This window comes from Madurella fahalii, assembly GCF_045866475.1.
Source record: "Madurella fahalii IFM 68171 DNA, scaffold_2, whole genome shotgun sequence".
NCBI lineage: Eukaryota > Fungi > Ascomycota > Sordariomycetes > Sordariales > Madurella > Madurella fahalii.
In genome coordinates, this window is record NW_027263972.1 from 3,596,675 (window position 1) to 3,616,652 (window position 19,978).

Sequence of the window (19,978 nt, forward strand, 5' to 3'; positions counted from 1 at the left end):
TCGTTGAACATTTCCGCGAAGTCGGCTGTCCGATTTCTTTGTCTCACAGTCCCAGTCCAGCACCGCCCGACGCCATGTACGTCAAGAAGCGTGGTATGTATGCACCTGGTCGTGAGAACCATGACAGTCAAGACTAATACCGCTCAGACGGGCGCCAGGAGCGCGTCCAGTTTGACAAGATCACGGCACGCGTCTCGCGTCTGTGCTATGGCCTTGACATGGACCATGTCGACCCCGTCGCCATTACCCAGAAGGTCATCTCTGGGGTCTATGGCGGCGTCACAACGGCTCAGCTCGATGATCTTGTAAGCACAACTCTCCGGCATTTGCCAGCCCCCCTTTAGACGCCTCGTTTTCATCGCAATGCACCAACTAACGTATCCGCTCTAAGGCCGCCGAGACTGCCGCTTACATGACAGTCACCCATCCCGACTACGCCATCCTCGCAGCGCGTATTGCCGTCTCCAACCTTCACAAGCAGACAAAGAAGCAATGGTCCTCGGTCGTGAGCGACCTCTACCACTATGTCAACCCCAAGAACGGGAAGCCTTCTCCCATGATTGCCCAAGAGACATATGAGTGTGTCATGCGGCACAAGGAAGAGCTTGACTCAGCCATTGTCTATGATCGAGACTTCAACTACCAGTACTTTGGTTTCAAGACGCTCGAGCGGTCGTATCTCCTGAAGCTCGATGGCAAGATTGTCGAGCGCCCACAGCACATGATCATGCGCGTTGCCGTCGGCATCTGGGGAGACAATGTCGAGCGCGTCATTGAGACATACAACCTCATGTCGAGCAAGTTCTTCACACACGCTTCGCCGACCCTCTTCAACGCCGGCACCCCGCAAGCCCAGCTCTCGTCCTGCTTCCTGGTCGACATGAAGGATGACAGCATCGAGGGCATCTACGACACGCTCAAGACCTGCGCCATGATCTCTAAGATGGCCGGTGGTATTGGCTTGAACATCCACCGCATCCGCGCCACCGGCTCATACATTGCCGGCACGAACGGTACCTCCAACGGCATCATTCCCATGTTGCGCGTCTTCAACAACACGGCTAGGTACGTTGACCAGGGCGGCAACAAGCGTCCTGGCGCCTTTGCCATCTATCTTGAACCTTGGCATGCCGATGTCTTCGAGTTCCTCGACCTCCGGAAGAACCACGGCAAGGAAGAGGTGCGTGCTCGCGACCTCTTCCTTGCGCTGTGGATTCCGGATCTCTTCATGAAACGTGTTGAGAAGAACGGAGAGTGGACTCTCATGTGTCCTAATGAGTGCCCCGGTCTTGCCGACTGCTATGGCGAAGAGTTCGAGGCCCTGTACGAAAAATACGAGAAGGAGGGCCGTGGTCGCAAGACGGTCAAGGCCCAGAAGCTGTGGTATGCCATCCTCGAGGCTCAGACCGAGACTGGCAACCCATTCATGCTCTACAAGGATCACTGCAACCGGAAGAGCAACCAGAAGAACCTGGGCACAATTCGCAGCTCCAACCTCTGCACTGAAATCGTCGAGTACTCTGCTCCCGATGAGGTTGCTGTCTGTAACTTAGCTTCTCTGGCGCTTCCTCAGTTCGTGGATTACAACGAGGGCGTCTACGACTTCCAGAAGCTGCACGAGGTTACTCAGGTCGTCGTCCGCAATCTGAACAAGATCATTGACGTCAACCACTACCCGGTCAAGGAGGCTTACAACAGCAACATGCGCCACCGGCCCATCGGCGTTGGCGTTCAGGGTCTCGCGGATGCCTTCTTGGCCCTCCGCATGCCTTTCGAGTCTCCCGAGGCCCGTGAGCTGAACAAGCAGATCTTCGAAACCATCTATCACGCGGCGTTGACGGCTTCGTGCGATCTCGCCAAGGAGCAAGGTCCGTACGCGACGTACGAAGGGTCTCCTGTTTCCCAGGGCATCCTTCAATACGACATGTGGAATGTCAAGCCGACCAGCCTGTGGGATTGGGACTCTCTGAAGGCCAAGATCAAGGAGCATGGTGTCCGGAACAGTTTGCTGCTCGCTCCTATGCCGACTGCCTCCACCTCGCAGATCTTGGGCAACAACGAGTGTTTCGAGCCTTACACGTCCAATATCTACCAACGACGTGTGCTTGCCGGCGAGTTCCAGGTTGTCAACCCCTGGCTCCTGAAGGACCTCGTCGATATGGGTCTGTGGTCGGACAACATGAAGAACCGCATCATCGCTGAAGGCGGTTCGATTCAGAACATTCCCAACATCCCTGCTGATATCAAGGCGCTCTACAAGACCGTTTGGGAGATTTCACAGCGTACCGTCGTTCAGATGGCGGCCGACCGTGGCGCGTTTATCGATCAGTCCCAATCGCTCAACATCCACATGCGTGAGCCGACCATGGGCAAGATCACTAGCATGCACTTCACAGGCTGGAAGTTGGGTCTCAAGACGGGCATGTACTACCTCCGCACCCAGGCTGCAGCCCAGCCTATCCAGTTCACCGTCGATCAGGAGGCGCTTCGCGTCCAAGATACCAACGTCAGCAAGACGGCGTCGGGCTTGAAGAAGCGCGCCCCCCCAGCAGGCAGCTACATGTCGTCCCCCAGCGCGGTACCGCGGCCCATGGCGTTTGTGAATAAGGAGAACACGTCAAACAACGTCAGCAGTAACGGGATCCCGACCCCTAGCACCACCCCCCCACCAGTCAAGACGCCCGCGCTTGGTGAGGTGAAGTCCCGTCCTCTGGCCTCGCCGTCTAAGCCCCCGGCGTTCAAGGCAGATGTGGACGAGGGCGGTAGCCCCAAGACGCTGCCCACCGAGCCGACCGAGAAGCCCAAGCTGGAGCAGATTGGTTCGCCGGCGCTTGAAGCCAAGAAAGAGGGCCAGTCGGAGGACACAGAGGAGGACAGCAAGGAGCGGGAGCTCGATATTTATTCCGAGGCTGTGGTTGCTTGTAAGTCCTTGTTTTTCATTAGGCGGCACCCCGTATGAGCCAATCATGCTAACTCGGCTGTACAGGCAGCATTGAGAACCCAGAGGCCTGCGTTATGTGCAGCGGCTGATTCTCCCGACTATGCGCATACGGCGCTACGGAGTGCGATGACAGAGACGGGGTGATGGCTGAAATGACGGTATGGGATTAATATGGGCAGATTTTTGTTTTGTGTTTTCCTGGGATCATCGGTACATGTGGGCACCAGGGCATCGTGTTATATGCTGACAAGATGTCTGTCTGGTAACTAGTTATTCCTTGGGAGGAGTTGGATTAAGGGTTTGCTTTTCCATCCTCGATATCTCTGTTCGAGGTTATCCCCTGAATGTACCACCACGGCCGGTTTTGCGTGCCGCACTTGTCTACATATCTCGCTAGTTTTATCTATCCATACCCATTTTTACGATGTTGCTTCGTCTTGGTGGCTTGACCGTGGTGCAACTTGAAATCGGTGAAGCAAGCTCAATTGTGGCAACGGCAGAGGGCTTGTCTGAGTGCTTCGTGTGAATTACACAACAGAGCTGCCTGACGTCGTAGAATTACTCACCGACAGTTGTAGCCAAATGCATGATTCGTACACCGCATTGGATGAGTAAAGACACCTTGTTGCCATCAACCCAGATCATCGCAGACCCATCCGTCGGAGTTTGTCTAGATGAGATAAAGACAGGACTGCAAGCAGAGCCTTGTTGGCCCTTGTCACCGCCGTTCCCACGGGTTGGTTAACCCGCGTTCCGTGCGTGGTAGATCGCATCCATCCGTCACCGGCGTTCATGTGAATGGGTGCGGTCAGACACAGAGTGGCGCTGGAGGGAAGGCAGTGGGTGAAGCCCTCAGTATAGTAAAACAGGACAAATTGGTGTCTCACAACAACCGGCTACCATGTCACACCAGGGCCGTTGTGCATAAGTGTGGTTTTTCGTCCGTAATCTCTACAGGCAGGTTTGATTCCTGCAAGGGGAATCACCAAAATGACTCCTACGCGAGGCATGTCTCACCCGAGAGGAAGTATGGAAGAGAGCCAATGCAATAGACTTTCCGCCATCCCAATTTTCTCTCCCCTCCCGGTTTTTAGCGGCCCACGGTCCCCCCGGAAACTTATTGTTGTTACTGATGCTAACCCAAAATCTGATTCAGTGGGTCGGTGAAAGCTTTAAAACATTGACAAAGGGCTTGTCATGATCTAAAGTTACCATGATCTCAGTGGCTTGCGGAAGCCGGAAACCACAAAGTGATGGTACGCTGACGTCGATGATCGCAGTTTGCCAAGCCGAGAGGAACAGGGGTTTGCTGCATGGGCCATCAAATGTGGGCCGGCGGCAAGCCCCGATCGACACCGGACCTCACCCCAACTCTCCAGCCTGGATAACAAATAAAACCGAAAGAAAAGAAAGATAAAATAAAATAAATAAAACGATTGGAAAAATGGAAAATGGGAATGCCGCGAGAGGCGCCAACGAACGTGATGGATCTCAGCCTGTTTATGACAACATCAGCCATATCCTGCCCATACAACTGCGTTGTTGGTGAGGTACGCCACGACTGATACCAGTCCAACCTTGTTTTGTAGTTGTTGCTGCTAGATCCTATTAGCCAGCTGCTCTTAGATTGTGGCCAACAAGAGACGCCGTCCACAGGTACGCGCCAAGTCAACGACCATGTCGGCCAATGGAGAGCCGTCATGCTGTATTGGGCTCTGTTGAAGCTTGATTTCGGTGTCCGGGTCGTGTTGGAGCAGAGCACTGGAGCTTGTCTGCCTTGGCAGCGTTATCTCATGCAATGGCTAACGCCTCAGATGAAAATCCAGCAATCCGGCACTGCTGAGCCTAGGGGCCCTTGACAACGGCGGACATTTACATGGAATCTCTGCGTGGCTGCGATCCGACAGTGATATGCGGGAGAGAGTCCCAACCCCATCATGGCACCATCTGCTAGCGCAGAACAAGCAAGAATTGTTATCGCACCCTCTCAGATTGGTACCTGTCCGCTGCGCGTATATCCCGAGTGGCTTGCAACTCGATGGAGGTGAGCTACCTCTGTCATCATGATTGAAGGAACCTGCAGCTAAAGGCAGTTATCCACCTTCCGAACGTTTCCATCCCAGGGCGCGGATGCTTGAAACCGCAGGGAAGCGTACACAGGTTATCCACAATGAGCAGGCCAGATAAACTGGCTTAATCTCGAGAGGTTGGTTGTGCAAGACCCCCGTGAGCTTTCCCGGTCGTACTTTCCGTTTCCGTTGAGAAACAAGTTAGACCCACTCCCCTTTGTTTTCATCGGAAGGGGAGATCGCCATCCCTCACACAAGCGACGCGTTGCTGTTTCCTCGTAATATAAGGCCTCGCACTGAACCGGGCTTTGCTTTCCTACAGCCCGGTTCGCCTTTCCCCGCTTTCCATTTTCTTCTCCTTCTCTTCCCCCTCCCACTCAGAGACGTCACACGAGTGCCAAGTTGAGAAGCCAGCGTGTGCAGTGTTTCAAACAAGATTCGTAATCTCTCCCAAACTTGAACACCTGGCACTCGCAAGAGCAGTATTTCTTCGTCGTCACCATCGAAGAATTTTATTTCAACACTTCCTCTCCCGGGACACTCTACATCGCGATTGCCTTTGGCACGCTCGTTTATCACAAGACTTCCTGAACTTTGCGGAGGACGACTCTCACTATTTTATTGACAATGAAGGCGATCGCTACCGCCATCCTCACCCTCATCGGCGTTGCCCTTGTGGCCGCTACCGATTTCCCTCCCAATATGCCTGACTGCGGCGTAAGTGACAGTCTCTTTATCTTTTTGCCGCTTCTCCGCTCCATTACATTTTGGTCCATTCTCACATCACACCATGGCAGGAAATCTGCGGCAACAACATGCTCGCGCAGGCTGCCGAGCTCGGCTGCCAGGCTGGTGACATCGCCTGCCTCTGCCACAACGTCAACTTCGGGTACGGCATCCATGACTGCTCGGTCGAGGCCTGCGGCGACTTCTCGCAGGCCAATATCGTCATCAGCTGGGGCAATGCCATATGTGACAGCGTCGGCGTCCCCGCCAACATCGCCACGGCGACTGCTGTATGTGTGAGAATTACACCATGTACATGATCGCCAATCGAGACCACCCACTAATATTTCGATCCAGCCTGGTGTCACAATCTCGGAGGTGATCAGCACCGTTACCGACAACTCCTCAACCTTTGTGACGACCTCTACGGCCACGATCTCTGATGGAAGCCTGATCACGACCAGCGGCTCGTTCACAACAACGATCACGCGCGAGACGACCTTTGTGTCCACCGTATCCAGCCCGGCTTCCCCAGAGACCACGGAGCCCTCCACCGTCTCGAGCAGTGCCCTGGTATGTCTCGTATTGAGAAAGATCTACGAATATGACCGCTAATCAATTACAACAGGGTGCCCAGATGACTGGTGTTCCAGCTCTTGGTGTCTTCGCTGCCGCCGGCATCGCGGCTGCCCTTTTGTAAATCGTGACTTTGGAGGAATTTTGGGCGAGATCTTCTCGATTTGAGTTTCTTCGATGCTTTACGAAGCGCACAACGGCCGGAGAAAAGGCAATCACGATACCCAGATCTGAATGATTTGCGGGGCAGGGTTATGCATGGCAAGCCGGGCCGTCTGATAGGCCTTTCCTTTCTTTTTTTTGCTTTGCTTTGATATCCCGTTGATATGCCCATCGCTCTGGCTGGTGGTCATTGATCCGTGCACATACATAAACTAGGCGGAGTTTCTCGGACAAGGAAGCGATACTCGTGGGGTTGACAACGGCCGTTATTTCAGATCCAGAATCGGCCATAATTAGACCCAGGGTTGCCTAATAAACGAAGCTAGAGGCTAGGCACCAGGACAATAAAAATGCAGTTTTTTTAATCTCCGTCTCAACAAAGGTTGGTATGCAATTTGACACACGTTGATGTGCGCCGATTGGCTCACCCATCCTGTCATTCCCTTCCCACAGAGGACATGTATCCTGTGCCTCAGGAAGGAAGCCAACCCCACTAGACCTGAAGCTGCCCTCGACACGGAAACCTGGCAGGAGGTATATCAGAACGTTAACTGAAGTGGAACTGCTGTACCCTTTTCATCTCGGTCTACCGTTACCAGATCTCCTTTGAGGCAACACTCCGAATCCGCGTAGACAGCCCCGGGCATCAGTGAAGTTTTGTGGCAAACATGTTGCTGGATAAACAATCGCAGGTTTCGTGTCTTAACCCCTTCCTACCTTAAGTTCTCTCTACAAAATAGACACATAAATAGGCAAGGACAGCATCATGAAGATGGAAGAGAAGATTAATGATTGGTTGGCTGAGAAGGAGAAGAGAATACTGGGCCCATTCCCTTAGTTATGTCCTCACCTGCCGCTTAGCCGGGAGGCTGTGGCAATAACATAGTGTAATGGGAAACTGGTAGTAAGGGTGGTTAGGTAGGATAGGTTTTAAGCAGTCTCTTTGGGTGCTGTGACTCGGTTTTATGGGGGTTGGACGCTTAGTGCGGCTGGTGATGGATCCCTAGTTGAGATGCTAATGGCTGAATTGTGGTTTACTTACTCCTACATGGTTAACCTACCTTGACCGAACTCACTGCTTAGGTTTCTGGGTTTTCCGCTCCCTAGGCGCGGTTTTGGGTGTACGGTGAAGCTGTTGCTTTGCCATCAAGGGTTTTCTGGACTGTTCCCGTCTCGATGGTCGCTAGGTGCCATGACTCTTTAGTAATATTTGTAGCTTTTGCGGAAGGCACAAAACTTAATACGGTGGGTAGGGTTTTTACTCCAGGATCAGCGGGATGAGTTTCTTGATTGCCACCCAGCGGAAAGAGAACGAGCATCGACAGCACTGCTTATGGAGAGAGCATGTTGTAACGAACCCGTGACAACAGACCTGAGAACGAGTCCCTTACAAACAGCATTCTTGATGAGGCTTTTTCTCTCATCCGCTGACGCCCACCCATATCTACACCCGCGTGCCGCGTGACCGTGGCTCTTCATTTCGCGAGCGGGAAAGGGGGGAGGGGTAGAAGGGGTTGTTTACACCCCGACAAGTGAACCTTCAGTGGTCTCAAGATGGCGGCGGATTACGAATCTTTAGGGCACTAGGTGAGACATATTGACTTGGATGTCATGATGGCACGACCGTGGCAATGTATTGGGGCGGATCGTCAAGCATTCTTTGCAATTTCGTCGGACACATCGCATGGCGGAGTTTACCGGCTCCTGGATATGCGTCTGGTCTTCCCCCGTAACCGGGCATCCAAATGGCGAGCGTAGGATACGTATGGTTACCGAGACTGATCAACCTCGTGTCCAAAGCAAGTTTAATCCGGGAAAAACGAACGTTGAAGCTAGGGAGTAGCCGCTGGGTTGCAGTTGCGGGAAGGGGCGCGGGATGTGCATGGTAGGAAAAGGGAAGGCTGCAGTGAAAATCGCGGGGAGGCGGGCTCGAGGGCCGTTTTGGCTACAAGTTTCAGGAAGTCTGCTGTTGCGGTGATAAGGGACCGCGGGATGCGCCTAAAGATACGGACGACGATCTTGACGACGGGATGGGTCCGTTCATTAACTCCGCCTCGCAGCGAAAGATAAGACTTGCCACAGAAGCACCGTATGCCGCCGCAACGGATCGGACGGCACCCCGGTGAAGGTTCGAGAATCCGGAGGCCAGTGGCAGAGCGGGTGCGGAGGTGCTATCGTGGCCGGCGCCGAGCCGGATCATCTGTGCCGAGCGCAGACGGGAATGGCTACAGAGGCGGGAAAAGCCAAGAACGTCGGTATCCCTGTCCCGCGTAATCCTTCATACTGTGTCTGTCGTGGCCATGCATGCTCGTTCTCATGGCACACTGTGTATGTACAGTACGTAGCTCATACCTTGACAGGAATTTTTGCGAGATGCTTAACCACCATCTCGTCATTATCGCGAGAGACGTCGGCGGTGACGGTCGAAATCCCATCACCACCGCCCTTTACATTACCTTCTCGGGTGGTCTTGGCCTGAAACTTTGCACACCACAACACCGCCACGAAAGCGGTCAGAACTAAGCTATTGGCTGAACTATTTACGCTCCAGTGGTATTGTTCTTGCCTCTGAGCATATCTCGAGCACACCACCAGCCGCACCCCACCGAGGTTGTCTCAGAACCTTACTCCTGAACATTGTAATCGACAATGTCAGCGGAGAGGGCAGGCCAAGGAATATTGAGACAGCAAGGGCTTCGCTTTTGCCAAGCTGAGTGATGCAACTGTCTCCTGATCTTTGATCTGCCAAGCCCATGAGACCAAACATGACAGCCGTTACCATTTTGCCATGTCTTCATGGCTGAGCACGAGCCCCTTTTTGAGGTCTTGTCGGTGTCTCCATAATTATCATGGCGTACACTATGGATGGCCGGTGGTTTATTTCCGGTAACCCGTCCGTGGGATCGTCATTGTGACGATTGCATGGTTTCTTGGGAGATGGAAACGGGAGGCGATGGGCGCTCCGTGCCCGCATCCGCAACCCCGCTTGGTATCTAAGCTAACCTGATCCCGCCGTTCTCCGCATTTGCCAAGGAAAGCCATCACCTCGCCCTAGAGCTTGGCTAGCGGATCCAGCGAACTGCGGAGATAGTTGCTTCAAAACGTTTGTTGAGGCAACGAAACGAACAATGTTTATTAGTTTTACGGTATTGTGCACGAGACGCAGGTTCATGTACATGTGGTTCTGCGAACGTGAAGTCTACGAGTCTGCACATTACTTGGTGTTCTGAGACTGTCTGAGGGTGGCGATCGCTCGGGAAAGGCCCCAGACAAGCCAGAGAAGCAAAATATGAAAGATCCCCCACATCCTCAGTTGAGACAGGTTTGGTCATATGGTACACACTGTATACTCTGGAACAGCCCAGGGGAAGAGACGACGGTGTTGCGACCGACGCCGCGACGCGACAGGAGGGAGCCCGACGACAAAGAACCGTATCCCCGGGAATCCGGGGTGCTGCTCTGGCTTAGGGGTGCGGGGCTGGCCGTCGGGTGTTCCTCCGGCGTTTGTCATTGACATGACGGGACAGGCCCCATAAAGTCGGAAATGCCGGAGAAGCAGCTCCGCCAAACGGCACAGCCGTACATTGCTGGGCTAGGCAAGCCATAGGCATTCACCACCAAAGAACTCAAAAGGGGTTTAAACCAGGGGGTCTTGTTCAATGTACTGTGGTAGGGTTAGTGATTCCTGGTCAAGAGGGCGATACCATGGTAAAGATCCTGAAACGGTGTATCCCATCATGTTTCTTTCAATGGTTACCGTCATGGAGGCTTGCATCCCAACATGCTTAGGTGACACGGACTAATGTTCGCCGTTGAGACTGTGACGAGGCTAGTTCCATGGTTGGGGTCGGGGCTAGCTTTAGCACACTTGGGTCGCGCTAATCATTGTGACGAACCAGCGGCCAGGAACCCTAGTCAGCGGAAGGATGTTTGACTCCCAGCTCCTTGGTGCTGGAGGCAAGCAAGCGGCGGCGTTACCAGCTAAGCTGCAAGACCTTTTTTAGTCCGAGAGGTCTTTCTGCGCGACCTCTCACCATGCTTTTGTGGAGCTTGGTTGGCCGGCATGGGTGTGCTTCTGGCGATGCCTCCAAACCACACTCTCATACCACATTCCGGCGTGAGGCGCTGTTCGTGGTGTGGCTCGTTTTGTGGCGGCCAACGAGGTCGGATTGCCAATTGGCTTCTGATTGAGACTGGGAAATGCTATGAAGTAGAGTGAACAGGTGGTCAATGCGAATGTCTCATTCCCCAACCCGGTCACATGCCCCGACGTGACAGGCCGAGGGTGTGAAGCTGATTATTTCCATGGAGTCGCGAAGAAGGTAGAACCTCAGCATTACGGTCGGGTGCACATGAGGTTTCCCAGATGCAGGCTTGTGGCACAGTCAGATGTCACCAAAAAGATAATATCCATCCTTTCTCGCGTTCTCACCAAAATTTGTGAGATGACGTGCATGGCAGCCGCTCGGTGGGTAACAGAACTACATATTATAGTTGATATTGCCCTGTGAGTAACCGCTGCAGCACAGCGCTGGGTCATGCCACCCGGACCCTCGAAGAGGGTCGCATAATGTGGAGCGGGGAAGCAAGGCTCGTCGCAATCGAGGCTGGAAAGAGGTGTTGTGGAAAGGCCACCACCAAATCGGTGCAATTCCTGGTGGTGTGTGATGGAGGGTCAGACCACTTGTGGCGCTTTCTTCCGTTTTCTTTTCTCGTTTACTTTGCAACGGTGATGTCCGGCTTTTCTGGACTCTGCCTGGCAATCCGTTTCACCAGGAAAGAGAAAACAAAAAGAGAAAAAGACACCAACAGCTAGAGGGGACTGGGGCCGTTCGAATGGCGGCTAAGCATGTAGCCGTCTGTGCTCTATCGGACATTGAAGGTAAACCACGGCTCAACATTTGGAGGGATCGGGTGAGGTCGAAGGACCCCTGATCGCACCTCCGACAGATGTGAAATCGCACCAGCCCTTCTCGGTTTTTGCACGACAGCTCGCAAGTCTCACGGCGACTAAACCTCGTAACCATCACGGTCTAGCGGTCTTGAGGCGATCGGCGGGTTGCCTGCACTCGGAGGCGTCGGAACTCGTGGCCCCGGGATTCTTGTCGTTAGCTTCGACCACAGAGGTGACCTATCACTTCCGTCATGAAAGAGGCTGGGCGGGAGACGTGCAGCTGACGGCCGTGTTTGTTGATTGGTCCAAGGCGAACCAGGATTGTTGGTTGCCATGAGCCACCCCTTCCGTTTGGAGGTGCGGATGACAGTGGATGGATATCGGGTTCTTCCTCAGTTCGGAAATTCGGCAGCATAGTTACAACAGCAAAAACTGCAATGCATTTGTGTGCGAGGTGAGATACTGTGCCCTTCAACCGCTTGCATGCACAATATCGATTTAGAGGGGCAGCCTGAAGTCGATGATATCACAGGTAGTGCACGGACCAATATGACACCGATCTGCGCGCCGCGAGTGAACGATCCCAGGGGTCTACCACGGCTGCAAGGATTCCGCCCCCTCACAATTCGGTTCGTTCGTCTCAAGCCTGGCAGCTGATAGGGTACGCCATTGGCTTCGTCCTCAACCGCGCCGTCGGGTTTTCGCGGCTCGCATTGATCTTACGGCCATGGGTACGGCGAGGAAGGCCGACTGTGCAATGTGATGAGAAAAGCAAATAACGCAGGCAACCAACCGGCGAAGGGGCGTGTCGCGTTTCCCATCGGGTTGCCGGCATCGATCTTTCCGGCTGCGATCACCTCCGTTGTGCTTGACGTGAGGGTGCCTTGGGCAGCAACCGAGACTTCCAACCACTCAGGTTCGCATCGCATGCCCGGTCGCCCGCAGCACCGCAGAGCGGTCTGGACCGACACCACCTTCTCGACGCCATTCCCAGCCTTACCCCAGTTGGTCATCCGAAAGCCTGGCCGCCCATCTTGGCTTGGCTCAGCACATGCAGCTCATTTGCTTTCGTGCCTGCACCAGCGTGGTCAACGCTCTCGCCGAGATGGACGAGAGATAGAGAGAATGGCGGTACGTCTGGCCATGTCTAGCTTGAAGCTAGTTGGGTGGCATCGCATCGTGATCAATATAGCTAGACGCGATTTCGGCAGGCCGAAGGGCCCTTTGGAGACGGGCTAGAATGGAAATGGAACCCTCGGGGTTGGAACGAACGGGAATTGTGAGACGAGAAAAAAAAGGCTTTGCATTCCGCCCGTTGCATCCCTTTTTCGGCAAGCCGAAATACGTATCTCGGGAACACCACAGCCCCTGTTTTCTTTGGGGAGGGTGGCTGGTCCTCGACTGGCATTTTCCTTGAACTTGTCAGTTAGGTTGTCAGTTAGGTTAACCGCTAGCTGCCGTCAACGTGGGCAGACCAATGATGCCTAACCAGATCTCTGTTCCTAGTTAAGTCCCACTTGCTATGCCGAGCCAGCCTATCTACCACGTCCAAGACGCCGGCTGCATTCTCTGTCCTGTATCCGCAGTTGCGTTGACTGCATATCGGCCTTTCATTGACTCCAGTCCCGCTGCCGTCTTTTCCGGCACGGCACAAGACTGACCAAACCGGCACAGACCGAAGCAGCAGGCTGGAACCTGATGTCTCAGGGTAAATAGTACGTGTACTTTTCTACTTAGCGGCAACATGTATCGTCTCCATTGGTGAAATGAGCCATCGAGACTTCAATTGAGCAATTACTGAAGATAGCGGCGTGTCCTCCAGTCACACAAACCGGCGCTCAACCGAGAGCAATCGTTGAGCACAGGCCACACATCCGAGCGCTGACAAGGCTACGCAATTTTTTTTATTTTTTATTTTTTATTTTTTTTTTTTTTATAAAAAAAGAAACTATTGGGGCCATCATCATCTCCAAGGATCCCAAAACCGTATCCATACTGAGCGTTAGTGATGAGAGGCTACTCTACATTTGGTATCTGTGGCTTCGCTACTATGTCATCCGTCTCACGAATCCGTCGGCCGCTGTAGAAAGGCCTCAACAGCCGATCTACCCCTCAGGGACATGTGGCTTTTCCGCTCAACACAGGTGTAATGCTGGTATGTCTTTTGCTCGTTAGCTGTGCATACCGAACCGGGGCGTCTATTGGAAGTTTGGTTGTGAAACACGGTCTTTGGAAGCCTGCCTGCCCAACGAACTTCGGAGCGTTTTCAACACGGCACAACAGCAGCTCAGACCAAGGGATGGGAGGAGGGGTCTCGTCAATCATTGCCCGGTTGGCTGCGATAAGCTCGGCCCCTCTTTTTCACTGGCGTTCTTTTCCTTGTGTATCCCCACCCGAGTCTTGGCGATTTGGCTGCGACTTCAAGATGCTTGGCCAATGACTTCCTGCCGGATCCCTGTCATGACCAGAAAATCATGGTTCCACAAGGAGGAACAAGTGCGTTGTAAATTACAATAGGAAATACAAATCTGTCGCGCTTCCGGTCTCGCTCGGTCACCATCCGATCGCTGACGGTGGCCGGCTCGGATTCCTTTGTCCACCCCGACTATTGCCGTCATCATTTCCGGTCGATTACTAACTACGTACCTCGGCAATAGAGCGTTGTCATTGTTCCAATGCTATTTTGAATGGTCGGCGAGGATAACTGTTGTTGCGACAAGGCACCCAACTACATCGAGGGGATGAGGGGCACTGTCCTGTTTGTACGGCTGCAGTTGTACCGTTTTCGTCCACAGTTCCCGAATACCGACAGACATCGACCCTTGTAACTACACACTGTGTACTGTACTTACTGTCGTACAGTACGAGGGTACCTCTGCGTTACTTGCTCCGCCGACGCCGCAGGTCTGCATGGTCGTAGCCCACTCTCCAATATGAGCAGCCGCTTGGCCTGCAGACGCATCACTATCGCCTGCCCGGCCAAAATCTGTGCGTTGCCCTCGCCTCTCCACCGTACGACGGACTCTCGCCAGATCCTTTTTCTCAACACCTGGCACCCCCTTCGTCTCCCATCTTGATCTTGATATTGTCTTGGTTCTACCTTTTCGTTTCACCACCTCATTTCCCAACAACACCATGGCAGCTTAATTGCACACCCAATCTTGCCCTGACGCCTGCGAACGACGGACTCCAGTGCCGATCCATCTGGTTGCAAGGCGACACCGCTGTCCAGCATGACGGCCTCCCCAAGCGATAATCAAGTAGATTCCAACCATGGAGCCTCAACACCCGCAGCCCTCTCACCCTCGCCCTTCGCATCCTCATCTCCAGAGCATCTTCCCTCCGCCGCCGTCACATATCCCGCATCGGACTGCCAATAGCACCCCGGTGTCATCGCCGGGCCTCTTCAGTCCGACTCTCCCCCGCTCCACCATGTCGCTCCCGCCATCCCAGCCCGGCTCCGAGACCACGACGCCCGGGGGCTTGAATAGCCCGTATTTGCATCCGCTACATAGCCACAAGGTCCGAGAGTAAGTTCATTCTTATCTTTTTTCCCTTAAAAAAGAAGAAGAAAGAAACAGCGGTTTGCATCTCCTTTGGCCGGCAAAAAGGGAGAAAACGGGGCTTCATCGCGCGGGGCACCAAACCCCAGCGCCCAACCCCCGGTCCACGACACAGGCCACTGACGGTCTACACACCAGAACGCACAAGGCGAATGTTGAACATGACTACGCAACTGGCCGGAAATGGATCAACAGCTATGAGATCATCGAGGAGCTTGGTCGTGGTATGCACGGCAAGGTCAAGCTCGCTAGGAACACGGAGAACGGCGAGTATGTGGCCATCAAGATCATTCCGAGGTTCTCCAAGAAAAGAAGGCTTGGCAAGGTCACAGCAATGTCGACCCAGGACAAGAGCAAGAGGGAGATCGCTATCCTCAAGAAGATCCGCCATCCCAACATCGTCGGGCTACTCGAGATCATCGACGACCCTGAGCTTAAGAAGATATACATGGTGCTTGAACATGTCGAGCTTGGCGAGGTCGTGTGGAGGAAGAAGGGTCTCCCCCACATTTGTTCATTCGAGCGCCGCCGTGCCGAGAGGGAGATGCGGGGTGAGAAGCCCTCGCCCGAGGAGGAAAGATACGAACGTCAAATGGAGCAACGCCGAGTGCAGAGAGATGCGATGCGGGCAAGGATGGCGGCTAGGGATCCGACACCTTCAGCTGATTATTGGAGCCTCGAGTACGGGCCTAATGAGGAGGAGGAGCTCGAATCACACCCGCAGTCGTTCGGCAGGGACGGCACAGACACTTTAGCAGGGCGCATGTCGTCGAAACCCGGCTCCTTGGCTGGATCAAGAGCCACCTCACGAGCACCCTCCCGGACACAGTCGAATAAGTCGCTCTCGAGACCGGCCCCCCCCCACGCCGCCGAGCCGGACCTCGCTTCAATTCCCAACGAGGATGAGCTAGAGACGCCCGGCGCCCTGGCCTCGACCCACAATTCCTCAGCGGCGCTCGACGGGACAATGTATGGCGCCTACGCGGAGGATCCCGCTCTACGGGGGAGATCCCCCAGCATGGCCGACTCGATCATTTCGCACATATCCTCGTTGGATTATAATAGGGTTCACGATCCGTACGTGGACGATTTCTCCTACGTGCCATGCTTCACGATGGAGCAGGCAAGACAAACGTTCCGCGATACGGTGCTGGGTCTAGAATACCTCCACTATGAGGGTGTAGTGCACCGGGACATCAAGCCGGCAAACCTTCTCTGGACCAAGGAGCATCGGGTCAAGATTGCCGATTTTGGCGTGTCCTACTTTGGGCGACCCGTCCGCGACGGAGAGCCTGACGACACCATTTCCGAGTCGGAAGCCCGCGACTTCGATAACGACCTTGAGCTTGCCAAGACAGTCGGTACGCCCGCCTTCTTCGCGCCCGAACTATGCTATACCGATTTGCACGATGACCGCCCAGGCGCACAGCCCAAGGTCACGGAGCAGATCGATGTCTGGTCGTTGGGTGTCACGCTCTACTGCCTGATCTTTGCGCGCATCCCTTTCCTCGCCGAAGACGAATGGCAAATGTTCAGAAAGATCGCCACTGAGGAAGTGTACATTCCGACGAGGCGGCTAAGGCCTGTTGACCCTGCTACCAAACCCAGCGAGAAGTCTCTATATACACGAGTGAACAAGCCGCCGTATCGTGATGACGACGAGCTCTCGTATGAGGAGATTGACTGGGACCTCCGGGATCTGTTGAACAAGATGCTCACCAAGAACCCGGACAAGAGGATCCGCCTGCGCGACGTGAAGCGACATCCGTGGGTGCTTCATGGCATTGACATCATGTCCTGGCTTGATGATACAGACCCTTCCCGACAAACGTCTGGCCAGAAGATCCAAGTTGACGATCGGGAAGTGGCCCGTGCTGTTGTTCCCCTGACCTTCCTTGAACGCGCCAGGTCGGCGGTTAAGAAGGCGGTGGGAAAGGTAATGCATCCTCGTGGGGAACGGACAGAGAGCGTGTCGTCACGGAGACGTGCTACCAGCAGCGCCACCAGTTCTACAGGTGACAGCGGCATCACTGGCCTCATCACACCCCACCTACGAGACGCTCGGCGCAAAAGCCTCCGACCAGACGATTATTTCTCCAGCCCCTCCCAACCACCGAGCGAACATCCCCTAACGCATAGCGTATTGGCGAGTCCACAGGACGAGTCCCCAGCGGGCTTGGTTGCGTCGGCCGCGCAACAATTGTCATCGACGAGCAGACAGGCATCGCGCCAGCTACTCGAGTTAGTCACCAATCTCGCCGCAAGAGATGAGCACTGGGACCGGCAGGCATCCACGTCACCGCACAGGACTGTACGTCACGGACATGCCCGGTCCGTCACGAACGCCTTTCTGGCGCTCACTCCCGGTCCAATTGAAACCCAAACGCTCCCGCCCACACCTCTCTTCGACAGCTCTCTAGAAGACCCTAGCAACACACTGAGGAAGGCTCGGGACATGAAGCCCACAGCAGAGGAATCTGGTCGAGCTCGATCCGTGGACCGCGGGTTATTCGCAAATAGTGACAAACGCGCCGAAGCCAAGGTTTCGCTGAGCACTGTTGTCGCTCCGGGAAATGTGCATTTCGCACAGCGTCCCCGCCCTACACGCTCGATCGATCTTGCGAAGGGATTTGAGCATGCCGTCTCGTCTTCGGTCCCCTCGACGTCGAGTTGCCTAACGGGGTATCAACATGGTCACTTTAAATCTGATCCGAACATCCACAAGCAGCGCGTCCCCATCGAGTTGGATGACAGGCCGTTGACGGCTCACCGTGTTGGTGATCTCGGCACCTTTAAGATGCCGCAGCATAGTCTGCACAAACCATCCAGCTCTGAGCCACCGGTTTGGACACAAGCTGGGTGGTCGAAACATCATTCGACCAATACTGTAGACGAGACCGAACCATCCCACGTACCCTGCCCTCCGTCTCCTGACGATGAGATTTTCCACCCGCTACCCTTATCAAGGGGCGAGACAATTGCAACTGGCAAGTCGTCGAGTTCTACGTCGATGGGTGGGCTCACGACGCCCTTGACCAGCCCCAGCGAATCGGCCAGCCCGATTTATGGGCTCAACGGCCATATGACCAAGGAGGTCACGGACAAGATGCTCGCCTTCCAGTCGGACCCTTCGCTACCGGCTCTTCTTAGTAGCACTAGCTCGGTGTCGGCGGATCTGGAAGGGGAGTTCCTCGGCAGCCCGGGGCTTGTCGGGCGGCACTCAGTCATTGACACGACTGACTCGCTCACTCCTCCAGCGTTTGCAAAGGAGCCCGTTTCGGGATTCCCGCTCGAGTCACAGGAGGATGCACTGGCGAGAGAGGGAGCGGTTGCCGTGAAGCCGTACGACTCTGCCGCTCGCCGACCGGTCGGCGGTAACTCGCCCGGGCAGCAGCGGAGGGGGTCCCGAGTCCAAATAGATGACGACGAGGACAGCGACAGCGACGAGGGGCTGGTCATGGCCTCTACCAAGCCGAAGAGGAAGACGGGCGAGGCTTCCAAGGACGCGGTAACATCGCCATCAGCAGGGAGGCTGATGGGGATCGGGAGCGCGAGACGAAGAGACACCAATGCAAGCATTGGCAGCACTGAGACGGCCAAGAAGGTCGTCGTGGATAGCGACTGAGCGCAGTTATCAGTGCCGATTCTAAGTCGACTCGATCGGGGCTGGACGCCGTGTTCGACTAAATAATTTTGTTTCATCGTGGCTCCATTCATTGGTTGGCTACTCATATCAGATTCCTCGGGCTGATTTTATTTTCGTCTTTTTTTTTGGTTGTTTTTTTATTGCTCCCGCACGGATACTTGCACAGCCGTGGAGCGGTTTCATTCCATCCCGTCTCTCATAGAAGTGGTGTTTCTGCGGGACAGTGTCAGCATTTTCAGGGATCCTGGGCGTTCACATTTCCTGGTCAAACAGCGTTTGCATGGAATGGATGGGAATGGAAAGGATGGGTTATTGCCAGTCAGGAGACAACGGGAAAGAATGGAGAGAGATCTTGGCCGGTTTTATATACCAAGATGGGGATGTGTCGGCCAGAAATATCATAGCGTCAGGAAGAGGTGGCAGCATTTTGTCATGTTTGATGGTTATTCTGGAAGAAACTTGACGTTTGTGATTCGGCCGTATCCATCTGGTACTTCTGTTCTCTTGGGTCTGGTTTGTTTATCTTCATTCATCCCTTGTTTTACTACTCTTAAATTGGCATGTGGTGAAGAACTGGATTTAACTGGACTGCGACGAGTGGATAGGTTTCTGCCATGATTGGTCAGGAAAGAAAGGATAGCTTGCAAGGAGGGAGAAGTTTTCTTCCAGGTCTGGGTTTCTTGGAGCTTCTATGGGACATTGGGCGGGTGGGTAAGGGCGTTATTCTGTTTCAAAGCATCTCGATTCTGCGATTACGCCGCTCTGTCCTGCGTTACACCGAGCATCTTTCCATGTGCCCGTGGCGTCGTTATTATCGGGGGGCGGGGGGGGAATGGGATCAGGTGATGCTCATCGTTCCGTTCTATGTCCATATTTCTTCGCTTACCGCTGTCTTTCTACCTGCGTCGACACAACATCCATAGAGAATGGGATGGGAGATCATATCACGGGATCATTACATAGGTTGTTGGATGGGGCATGGTTTCATCGGGTAATTGGATGGACATAGGCTACTTCTTCCCCGTGGCGAATCCAGGCAACGGTCATCTTGGGGGTTTTCACTCTGATGGTTTTCACGATCTCTTCCGAAACAGACTTGAGAATGGATTACCCGGCCAGCTTATCATTTGGGCTGGCCCTGAATTCCTTGGTTGCACTGCTAGATGTCGATGGTTGCCGAGTGGGCTGCCCTCTTTGGGAAATGCCGATGTTCCTTGAGGCTGATAAGCCATGATTCGCTCCATGAAGCCACACGCAACACGGTCTAGACCAACGGCGCCTGACGGCCTCGGGCATGGCCAGTCTCGGCTTAGTCTCTAGTGAATGGCATAGAGCAAGGCTCGAGACGGAGCAGAGCGGTGAGACCTTAACTAACTGCGTATGCCGAGCCATGGTCACATT

At 54.2% G+C, this 19,978-nt stretch overlaps 3 protein-coding genes across 3 annotated transcripts; all 3 read left to right on the forward strand.

Annotated features, from left to right (window-relative positions):
* Positions 1-74: 74 nt before the first annotated feature.
* RNR1 (ribonucleotide-diphosphate reductase subunit rnr1) lies at positions 75-3,030 on the forward strand (the record flags this gene model as incomplete). Its single annotated transcript, XM_071059232.1, has 4 exons — positions 75-93; positions 148-305; positions 392-2,921; positions 2,987-3,030. The coding sequence occupies 4 exons, from the start codon at positions 75-77 to the stop codon at positions 3,028-3,030; spliced, it is 2,751 nt and encodes a 916-aa protein (XP_070915333.1).
* Positions 3,031-5,637: 2,607 nt separating this feature from the next.
* MFIFM68171_03812 (uncharacterized protein) lies at positions 5,638-6,436 on the forward strand (the record flags this gene model as incomplete). Its single annotated transcript, XM_071059233.1, has 4 exons — positions 5,638-5,727; positions 5,808-6,032; positions 6,094-6,309; positions 6,365-6,436. 4 exons carry the CDS (start codon positions 5,638-5,640, stop codon positions 6,434-6,436), a joined length of 603 nt encoding a protein of 200 aa, XP_070915334.1.
* An 8,205-nt stretch (positions 6,437-14,641) lies between these two features.
* Positions 14,642-18,556, forward strand: MFIFM68171_03813 (uncharacterized protein; the record flags this gene model as incomplete). The annotated part of the gene is made up of 2 exons (XM_071059234.1): positions 14,642-14,898; positions 15,070-18,556. The coding sequence occupies 2 exons, from the start codon at positions 14,642-14,644 to the stop codon at positions 18,554-18,556; spliced, it is 3,744 nt and encodes a 1,247-aa protein (XP_070915335.1).
* Positions 18,557-19,978: the final 1,422 nt, after the last annotated feature.